Raw genomic sequence first — 10,707 nt, forward strand, 5'->3', positions numbered from 1 at the left:
AAGACAATCCGGGCAGCGGCGTGAAGTATGGATTGAAGTGGAGAGAGACACGAGGATGGGAGATCGGAGAGAAGGCTGATGCAGTAGTCCAGACGGGATAGGATGAGAGCTTGAACGAGCAGGGGAGCGGTTTGGATGGAGAGGAAAGGGGGGATCTTGGCGATGTTGCGGAGCTGAGACCGGCAGGTTTTGGTGACGGCTTGGATGTGAGGGGTGAACGAGAGAGCGGAGTCGAGGATGACACCAAGGTTGCGGGCTTGTGAGACGGGAAGGGTGGTAGTGCCGTCAACAGTGATGGGAAAATCAGGGAGAGGGCAGGGTTTGGGAGGGAAGATAACGGCAGCGGGGGAAGAGGCACATCAGCTCTCTTCCTCCCTTTAAAGCCCTACTGAGAGCTCACCTCCTCCAGGAGGCCTTCCCACACTGAGCCCCCTCCTTCCTCTCCCCCCCCATCCCCCTCGCCTTACATTCCCCTCCCCACAGCCCCTGTATATATGTTTATACGTATTTATTACTCTATTTATTTTATTGGTACATATTTATTCTATTGATTTTATTTTGTTAATATGTTTTGTTTTGTTGTCTGCCTCCCCCTTCTAGACTGTGAGCCCGCTGTCGGGTAGGGACCGTCTCTATATGTGTGTATATGAGATATGTATATGAGAAGCAGCGTGGCTCAGTGGAAAGAGCCCGGGCTTTGGAGTCAGAGTTCATTGGTTCAAATCCTGGCTCGGCCAATTGTCAGCTGGGTGACTTTGGGCAAGTCACTTAACTTCTCTGTGCCTCAGTTACCTCATCTGTAAAATGGGGGTTGACTGTGAGCCCCACGTGGGACAACCTGATCACCTTGTAACCTCCCCAGTGCTTAGAACAGTGCTTTGCACATAGTAAGACTTTTTGACTCCCCTTTTAGACTCCCCCCCTTTTAGACTCCCCTTTTAGACTCCCCTTTTAGACTCTCCCCTTTTAGACTCCCCTTTTAGACTCCCCTTTTAGACTGTGAGCCCACTGTTGGGTAGGGACTGTCTCTATATGTTGCCAATTTGTACTTCCCAAGCGCTTAGTACAGTGCTCTGCACACAGTAAGCGCTCAATAAATACGATTGATTGATTGATTGATTGATTAAGCGCTTAATAAATGCCATTATTATTATTATTATTATTATTATTATTATTATGTTGCCAACTTGTACTTCCCAAGCGCTTAGTCTAGTGCTCTGCACACAGTAAGCGCTCAATAAATAATAATAATAATAATGATGGCATTTGTTAAGCGCTTACTATGTGCAGAGCACTGTTCTGAGCGCTGGGGCGGGATACAAGATGATCAAGTTGTCCCGCGTGGGGCTCACAGCCTTAATCCCCATTTTACAGATGAGGGAACTGAGGCTCAGAGAAGTTAAGTGACTTGCCCAAGGTCACACAGCAGACATGTGGCGGAGCTGGGATTAGAACCCATGACCTCTGACTCCAAAGCCCATTCATTCCATACGATTGAATGAATGAATGAATGAATGAAAAGGGGCGGCCTGAGGGCCCGGGGGTCGCCACCCTGAGCCCCTCCCTCGCCCTTAGTGCCGAGAACGGGGAGAAGGGGGGTCCCCAGCCGGAGCCCCAGCCCCCGAAGAGGAAGGCGGCGGCGGCGGCAGCAGCGACCACCGCCTCACCCACCGCGGGCCTGGACTTCTGGGGGGAACTGGAGGTCCAGAGGGTCAAATTCCTGGTAGGTGGACGGGAGAGCCGGCAAAGAGGGGTCACCCTGGGGTCTGGACCCCTTCTCCCCCCACCCCGGGAGACCTTCACTCCCTCCCTTCCTTCCCCCCACTCTCAGAACTACCTGTCCAGAAACTTCTACACGCTGCGTTTCCTGGCCCTCTTCCTCGCCTTCGCCATCAACTTCATCCTCCTCTTCTACAAGGTGACGGACCCCTGGCCATCCTCGGCCCCCCGGGGTGGGGGGCGGCGGCCCCGAGGACCCCAAGTGACCGGACGCGGGGAAACCGGGGTTCCATTCCCACCCAAGGCCCAGCCTGGCCCACGTGCGGGGTGGTGGAGAGGTGGGGAGGAGGCCTGGGACTCCCCCTCGATGCGGCCCCCCAAGTGCTGACCCCCCGTCCCTCCAGCCCTCCGTCCCCCCGGACGTGTAGTTTGGCTTCCTGACAAGATCCCGGGCTTGGGAGTCAGAGGACATGGGTTCCAATTCCCCCTCTGCCGCCTGTCCGCTGGCACTTCCCTTCTCTGGGCCTCGGTGACCTCATCTGGAAAATGGGGATAATAATAATAATAATGGCATTTGTTAAGCGCCTACTATGTGCAAAGCACTGTTCTAAGCGCTGGGGTAGATACAAGGTGATCACAGTCTTAATCCCCGTTTTACAGATGAGGTAACTGAGGCCCAGAGAAGTTAAGTGACTTGCCCAAAGTCACACAGCTGACAAGTGGCAGAGCCGGGATTTGAACCCATGATCTCTGACTCCAAAGCCCGTGCTCTTTCCAATGAGCCACGCTGCTTCTCTAATCATCATCATCATCATAATAATAATAATGGTATTTATTAAGCGCTTACTCTGTGCTGAGCACCGTTCTAAGCACTGGGGGAGATACAAGGTAATCAGGTTGTCCCACGTGGGGCTCACAGTCTTCATCTCCATTTTCCAGATGAGGGAACTGAGGCCCAGAGAAGTGAAGTGACTTGCCCAAAATCACACAACTGACAAGTGGCGGAGCTGGGATTAATAATGATGTCATTTGTTAAGTGCTTACTATGTGCCAAGCACTGTTCTAAGCTCTGGGGGAGATACAAGGTGATCAGGTTGTCCCACGGGAGGCTCACAGTCTTCATCCCCATTTTCCGGATGAGGGAACTGAGGCCCAGATAAGTGAAGTGACTTGCCAAAAATCCCACAGCTGACAAGTGGCGGAGCTGGGATTAATATTGATGTCATTTGTTAAACGCTTACTATGTGCCAAGCATTCATTCAATCGTATTTATTGAGTGCTTACTGTGTGCAGAGCACTGGACTAAGTGCTTGGGAAGTACAAGTTGGCAACATAGAGAGACGGTCCCTACCCAACAACAGGCTCACAGTCTAGAAGGGGACTGATCTAAGCGCTGGGGAAGATACAAGGTGATCAGGTTGTCTCACGGGGGGCGCACAGTCTTCATCCCCATTTTCCGGATGAGGGAACTGAGGCCCAGAGAAGTGAAGTGACTTGCCCAAAGTCACCCAGCTGACAACTGGCGAACCCATGCATGACCTCTGACTCCCAAGCCCGGGCTCTTTCCACTGAACCACGCTGAAGACTTTGAGCTCCCCCTGCGATTAGCTTGTATACCCCAGTGCTTAGAACAGTGCAGGTCACTTAGCTTCCCTGTACCTCAGTTGCCTCATCTGGAAAATGGGGATTAAGACTGTGAGCCCCATGTGGGACAACCTGATCACCTTGTAACCTCCCCAGCGCTTAGAACAGTGCTTTGCACCTGTTTTGTTTTGTTCTCTGTCTCCCCCTTCTAGACTGTGAGCCCACTGTTGGGTAGGGACCGTCTCTATATGTTGCCAACTTGTACTTCCTAAGCGCATAGTACAGTGCTCTGCACACAGTAAGCGATCAATAAATACGATTGATTGATTGATTGATTGAATACCATTATCATTTTCAGGTGTCTGATTCTCCGCCGGGGGAGGAGGAGCTGGAAGGCTCGGGGCTGGAGGAGCTGGCAAGCGGCTTGGGATCCGGAGAAGGTTTGGGCAGCGGGCTGGGCTCCGGGGCCGGCGAGGAGGAGGAGGAAGAGAACATGGTTTACTACTTCCTGGAGGAGAGCACGGGCTACATGCAGCCCGCCCTGCACTGTCTTAGCCTCCTGCATACGCTCATCGCCTTCCTCTGCATCATCGGCTACAACTGCCTCAAGGTGCCCGCGGCCCGGTGCCCCTCCTGCCCTCTCCATCGGGGCCTAGTCGACAGAGCCCGGGCCTTGGGAAGCAGCCGGTCCCGGGTTCTAATCCCGCGTGGCTCCGCCACCTGTCAGCTGGGCGACTTTGGGCCAGTCACTTCATTCATTCTTTCATTCAGTCGTATTTATTGAGCGCTTACTGTGTGCGGAGCGCTGTACTAAGCGCTTGGGATGTACAAGTTGGCAACATATAGAGACGATCCCAAAAGTGGGCTCGCAGTCTAGAAGGGGGAGACACTTCTCCAAGCCTCAGTTACCTCATCCGGAAAATGGGGATGAAGACTGTGAGCCCCCTGTGAGACAACCTGATTTCCTTATATCTCCCCCAGCGCTTAGAACAGTGCTTGGCACATAGTAAGCGCTTAACAAATGCCAATATTATTATTATTCATTCATTCGTTCATTCAATCGTATTTGTTGAGCACTTACTGTGTGCAGAGCACTGTACTAAGCGCTTGGGAAGTACAACTTGGCAACATATAGAGACGGTTTGTACCCAACAACAGGCTCACAGTCTTATCCCAGCCCCGCCACTTGTCTGCTGGGTGATCTGGGGGCAAGTCGCTTCATTTCTCTGGGCCTCAGTTCATTCATTCAGTCAATCATATTTATTGAGCGCTTACTGTGTGCAGAGCGCTGCACTAAGCGCTTGGAAAGTCCAATTAGGCAACAGATGGAGACAATCCCTACCCAACAACGGGCTCACAGTCTAGGAGGGGGGAGACAGACAACAAAACAAAACAAGTAGACAGGCCTCAATGCCATCAGTGGGAATTAAGTGTGAGCCCCATGTGGGATAGGGACTGTATCCAATTCCTCGATTTGCTCGAACCCATCCCAGCGCTGAGTACTGTGCCCGATGCATAGTAAGCGTTAAAACAAATATCACTATTAGTATTTTTCTTCGTCTCACCGGCCCTGACCCTTTCTGCCTTTCTTCACGCAGCGTGGCTCAGTGGAAAGAGCCCGGGCTTGGGAGTTGGTGGTCATTCATTCAATCGTATTTATTGAGTGCTTACTGTGTGCAGAGCACTGTACTAAGCACTTCGGAAGTACAAGTTGGCAACATATAGAGGACGGTCCCTACCCAACAGCGGGCTCACAGTCTAGAAGGGATTATCTTCAAGGCTTGGGAAATCAGGTAGAGGGGGATCTTATAGAAGCAACGTGGCTCAGTAGAAAGAGCCCAAGCTTTGGAGTCAGAGGTCATGGGTTCAAATTCCGGCTCTGCCAACTGTCAGCTGTGTGACTTTGGGCAAGCCACTTCACTTTTCTGGGCCTGAGTTACTGCATCTGTAAAATGGGGATTAAGACTGTGAGCCCCTGTGGGACAACCTGATCACCTTGTAACCTTCCCAGCGCTTAGAACAGTGCTGTGCACATAGTAAGCGCTTAATGAATGCCATCATTATTATTATTATTATTACCTGTCCCCTTGTAACCTTCCCAAAGCTTAGAACAGTGCTGTGCACATAATAAGCGCTTAATAAATGCCATTATTATTATTATTATTATTATTATTATTATTATTACCTGTTCCCCGTCCTGACTCCGCCCCCGGTGATGACCCCTCCCCTAGGTGCCCCTGGTGATCTTCAAGCGTGAGAAGGAGCTGGCCCGGAAACTGGAGTTTGACGGCCTGTACATCACCGAGCAGCCCGAGGACGATGACGTTAAGGGCCAGTGGGATCGCCTGGTCCTCAACACCCCGTAGGGTCCCGGGGGGACCGGGGGAGGGGGCGGGGAGAAGGGGCCCGGCCTCCCCCTCACTCTCTGCCCTTCTCCCCAGATCGTTCCCCAGCAACTACTGGGACAAATTCGTGAAACGAAAGGTGAGGGGGTGGGGATTCATTCAATCATATTGACTGAGCGCTTACTGTGTGCAGAACACTGTACTAAGCGCTTGGGAAGTACAAGTTGGCAACAGATAGAGACGATCCCTACCCAACAGCGGGCTCACAGTCTAGAAGGGTGGGGATGGAGATAATAATAATAATGATGATGATGCTAGCATTTATTAAGCGCTTACTATGTGCAAAGCACTGTTCTAAGCGCGGGGGATAGGGGCTGGGTCCAGGCGGGCCTCGGTGGGGTTCGTCGACCCCCGGAGACCGAGCCTCCCCTCCCGCAGGTGCTGCATAAACACGGAGACATCTACGGGCGGGAGCGGATCGCCGAGCTGCTGGGCATGGACTTGGCCAGCCTGGAGATCACCGCCCAGAACGAGAAGAAGCCCGAGGCCGACAAGAGCTTCCTCACCTGGTCAGGGTCTGGGGGCGAGACCGCGGGGGGCTGCGGGGGAGGGCTCTGGCCTGGGCGAGTCGGGCAGGCTTGGGATGGTTCTTTATCCCTCCCCCTTCGAGCCTGTGAGCCCGTTGTTGGGTAGGGACCGTCCCTAGCTGTTGCCGATTTGGACTTTCCAAGCGCTTAGTCCAGTGCTCTGCACACAGTAAGCGCTCAATAAATACGATTGAGTGAATGAATGAATTCTTTTTTCTCTTTCTCTTCCCCCTTTCTTCTCCCCACATTTCCTTTCTCCTTCCCCCTCCCCCTTCCCCTTTCTTCCCCCTTCCTCTTCCCTTTCTTCCCCTCTCCCCTTTCTTCCTTCCCTCCCTCTCTCCCCTTTCTTCTCCCTTCCCCCTTTCTTCCCCCCTCCCCTTTCTTCCTCCTGCCCCCACTCTCTTTTCTTCCTCCCCTCCCTCTCTCCCCTTTCTTCCCCCTTCCCCTTTTTATTCCCCCCTCCCTCTCTCCCCTTTCTTCCCCCCTCCTCCTCCCTTCTCCTCTTCTCCCTTTTCTTCCCCTCTTTCCCTCCCTTCCCCCCTTTCTTCCCCCTCCCCTTCTCCCCTTTCTTCCTCTCCTCCCTCTCTCCCCTTTCTTCCCCTCCCCCTTTCTTCCTCCCTCCTCCCCTTTCTCCCCTTCTCCCTTTTCTTCCCCCATCCCCCTCTCCCCTTTCTTCCCCTCCCCCCTTTCTTCCTCCCTCCTCCCCTTTCTCCCCTTCTCCCTTTTCTTCCCCATCCCCCTCTCCCCTTTCTCCCCTTCCCCCTTTCGTCCCCCTCCCTTTCTCCCCTTTCTTCCTCCCCTTCCTCTCTCCCTTTTCTCCCCCTTCCCCTTTTTATTCCCCCCTCCCTCTCTCCCCCTTCCCCCTTTCTTCCTCCCCCCCTTTCTTCCCCTCCCTCTCTCCCCTTTCTTCCCCTCCTCCCCCTCTCCTCTCCCCCCCCAGGATCATGTCCATTGACATCAAATACCAAATCTGGAAATTCGGAGTCATCTTCACTGACAATGTGAGGGAAAGGCGTTGTAGGGGGTGCGGGGAGCGTGTAGGCTGGCACGGAGGGGGGCAGGGGGTGAGCCCAGCTGCCCCATCCCCGACCGGCCCGTCTGCCCCCTCCCTCCTCCCGCAGTCGTTCCTGTATCTGGCTTGGTATATGGTCATGTCTCTGCTCGGCCACTACAACAACTTCTTCTTCGCCTGCCATCTGTTGGACATCGCCATGGGGGTCAAAACCCTGCGGACCATCCTGTCCTCCGTCACCCACAACGGCAAACAGGTCGGGGGCCGGGGACAGGGGGTCCGTCAGAGGCGGAGGGGGGCCACGCAGGGTAGACGTGACCTGATGCCCTCCTCCCCTTCTTTTCTGTCCACCCCGTGCCCAGCTGGCGATGACCGTGGGACTGCTGGCTGTGGTCGTTTACCTGTACACCGTGGTGGCCTTCAATTTCTTCCGCAAGTTCTACAACAAGAGCGAAGACGAGGATGAGCCGGACATGAAGTGCGACGACATGATGACGGTACTCGGGGATTGGCGCTGGACGTCTCTGTCAGGGTGGTGGTGGTGGTGGGTCTCTGTCTCTGGGAGTTTGGGCTTCTATTCATTCATTCGATGTGTTGATTGAGCGCTTACTGTGTGCGGAGCACTGTACTACATGCTTGGGAGAGGACAGTAAATTAACAGACACATTCCCTGCCCACGATGAGCTTACAGTCAGGGTGGGGGAAACGGAGGGAGGGACAGACAATTAATATAAATAAATAAGTGACAGATTTGGACAGAAGTGCGGCGGCTCTGCTGTGTGACCTTGGCCAAGTCACTTCACTTCTCTAGGCCTCAGTTCCCTTATCTTTAAAATGGGGATCGAGACTGGGAGGCCTACTTGGGATGGAGACTGGGACTGATTCAATTTGCCCGTATCCAGCCCAGCGTTTAGAACAGCGTCTGGCACATAGTAAGCGCTTAGCAAATACCATAATAATAATCATTATTTATTTATTATTATTTATCATTTATTATTAGTCATTCATTTATTTATATTAATTGTCGGTCTCCCCCTCTAGACTGTAAACTCGTCGTGGGCAGGGAATGTGTCTGTTTATATACCGTCCTCTCCCAAGCGCTTAGTGCAGTGCTCCACACACAGTAAGCACTCAATAAATACAACCCAATGAATGGATAGAAGCCCAAACTCCCAGAAACAGAGATTCCTCCTCTCCCGCCCCTCTCCAAGACAATAATTAGAATTATTATTATTGTCCCTTGGGGACATCTGCATCCCTTGGGGGCGTCTGGGTCTCACAGCCCCCCTTCCCCGCCCCTCTCCCGCAGTGCTACCTGTTTCACATGTATGTGGGGGTGCGAGCCGGCGGGGGCATCGGGGACGAGATTGAGGACCCGGCGGGGGACGAGTACGAGCTGTACCGCGTCGTCTTCGACATCACCTTCTTCTTCTTCGTCATCGTCATCCTGCTGGCCATCATCCAGGGTCAGGCCCGGAGGCCGGGGTCGGGCGGGGGCCGCCGAGCTGCCACCCAATTAATCAGTCAATGGCATTTGGAGTGCTTGCTGTTACTATTAATAATAATAATAAGCGTATTTATTGAGCCCTTACTGTGGGCAAATCACTGTACTAAGCGCTTGGGAGAGTACAATCTAACATCAGACATATTCCCTGCCCACAGAGCACTGTACTAAACGCTTGGGAGAGAGTTGCACTATTACAGATCCAGTGAGACCCCCTTCCCCTCCTCCTCGCCTCTTCCTTTGTCCCGCGCAGGTCTGATCATCGACGCCTTCGGGGAGCTGAGAGACCAGCAGGAGCAGGTCAAGGAGGACATGGAGGTGAGACGGAGGCCGGAAGGTGGGGTTAGGGACTTGGGCCGATGGACCAGTGCTGACTCTTTTGCTTTTCCCTCCTCTTCCTCCTCCTTTTCTTCCCCTCCTCTTTGCCACGTCCTCCTCCTCCTCTTCTCCTCCTCCTCCTCCTTCTCTCCTCGCCCCCCTTTCTCCTCCTCCTCTCCTCCTCGTCCTCCTCTTCTCCTCCTCCTCTCCTCCTCTTCTTTGCCTCCTTCTCCTTCTCTCCTTGCCCCCCTTCTCCTCCTCCTCCTCCTCTCCTCCTCCTCCTTTTCTTTCCCTCCTCCTCTTTGCCTCCTTCTCCTTCTCTCCTCACCCCCCTTCCTCCTCCTCCTCTCCTCCTCTCCTCCTCCTCCTCTTCTCTTCCTCCTCCTCTTCTCCTCCTCCTTTTCTTCTCCTCCTCCTCCTTTTCTTCTCCTCCTCCTCTTTGCCACCTCCTCCTCTTCCTCTCCTCCTCCTTTTCTTTCCCTCCTCTTTGCCTCCTCCTCTGTCTCTCCTCGCCCTCTTCCTCCTCTTTCTCTCCTCCTCCTCCTCCTCTTCTCCTCCTCCTCCTCTTTGCCTCCTCCTCCTCGTCGCCTCGCCGCCCTCTTCCTCCCCCCCCCACCAGACCAAGTGCTTCATCTGCGGCATTGGCAGCGACTACTTCGATACGACCCCCCACGGCTTTGAGACCCACACCCTGGAGGAGCACAATTTAGCCAACTACATGTGAGGGGCGGGGCCAGACCCAGATGGGCGATTACTACTACTAGTAATACTAGTAGTAGTAGTAGTAGCAGCAGTATTTATTGAGCAATTACTGTGTGCAGAGCACTGTGCTAAGCGGGGAAGAAGGAGGGGGAGTTCAGCACTAATTCAGCAGGGGTCGTCTCGGTCTGGTTGGGCTGGGACGAGGGGATAGGGACCCTGGTGGCCTTTGGGTGGGGCGGGGCAGTGGGCTTCCCGGGACCTGCTGGCACCCCACCCCCCACCCACGGGACCAGCTTCTGAGCAGGGACCCCCCGGGGCGGGATAGAGAGGGACGGGGCAGGGGTCCCACCCTGGCAAAGACTCTCCGGTCACCCCCTCCCCTCCCTAGGTTCTTCCTGATGTACCTCATCAACAAGGACGAGACAGAGCACACGGGGCAGGTGAGGGGACGGGGAAGGTCAAGGGGCAGCAGGAGGGAGGGGAACCGGGGCGGGGGGCTTGGGGACTCCAGGCGCCCCCCCCCGAAAAATAATCTCTCCGTGCCCCAGGAGTCCTATGTCTGGAAGATGTACCAGGGCCGTTGCTGGGACTTCTTTCCGGCCGGTGACTGTTTCCGCAAACAGTACGAGGACCAACTGGGCTGAGACCCGGCCCCCTCCCCGGCTGGGGTGCTGCTGCTGCTGCGCTGGGGACCCCCCACCCCAATTCAAGTGCCTTATCCCCCTCCCCGGAGCCTGACACTTCTCTCTCCCCCCAGGGCGTCCTGGTTGGGGAGGGGGGGGGTCTCTCTCCCGGTGTCCCCACCCCCACCCCATCAGTGCAATATCCACCCCCGGGGGTCCCGCCGGACCCCCTCTCCCCCCATCCCCCCAGCTGCTGCTCCCAGAGTGGGGCGGGTCGCAGAGCCCGGGTCCGCGGGCTTGTGGTTTCCCGTTT

General features: G+C 54.7%; 1 protein-coding gene across 2 annotated transcripts in view; it reads left to right on the forward strand.

Annotated features, from left to right (window-relative positions):
• Positions 1-10,540, forward strand: part of RYR1 (ryanodine receptor 1) — a 107,612-nt gene extending 97,072 nt beyond the window's left edge. For both annotated transcript variants that reach the window (XM_038767613.1, XM_038767614.1), the window contains 14 exons: positions 1,576-1,723; positions 1,832-1,918; positions 3,662-3,913; positions 5,535-5,665; positions 5,745-5,787; positions 6,087-6,217; positions 7,176-7,236; positions 7,357-7,503; positions 7,610-7,744; positions 8,557-8,713; positions 9,005-9,069; positions 9,689-9,789; positions 10,160-10,211; positions 10,320-10,540. In XM_038767613.1, the coding sequence (XP_038623541.1) occupies positions 1,576-1,723; positions 1,832-1,918; positions 3,662-3,913; positions 5,535-5,665; positions 5,745-5,787; positions 6,087-6,217; positions 7,176-7,236; positions 7,357-7,503; positions 7,610-7,744; positions 8,557-8,713; positions 9,005-9,069; positions 9,689-9,789; positions 10,160-10,211; positions 10,320-10,415 (1,606 nt within the window). In that variant the 3' untranslated portion in view covers positions 10,416-10,540. The remainder of the gene's footprint in view (positions 1-1,575; positions 1,724-1,831; positions 1,919-3,661; positions 3,914-5,534; positions 5,666-5,744; positions 5,788-6,086; positions 6,218-7,175; positions 7,237-7,356; positions 7,504-7,609; positions 7,745-8,556; positions 8,714-9,004; positions 9,070-9,688; positions 9,790-10,159; positions 10,212-10,319) is intronic.
• The last annotated feature ends 167 nt before the right edge of the window (positions 10,541-10,707 follow it).

This window comes from Tachyglossus aculeatus, chromosome 26 (assembly GCF_015852505.1).
Source record: "Tachyglossus aculeatus isolate mTacAcu1 chromosome 26, mTacAcu1.pri, whole genome shotgun sequence".
Taxonomy (NCBI): domain Eukaryota; kingdom Metazoa; phylum Chordata; class Mammalia; order Monotremata; family Tachyglossidae; genus Tachyglossus; species Tachyglossus aculeatus.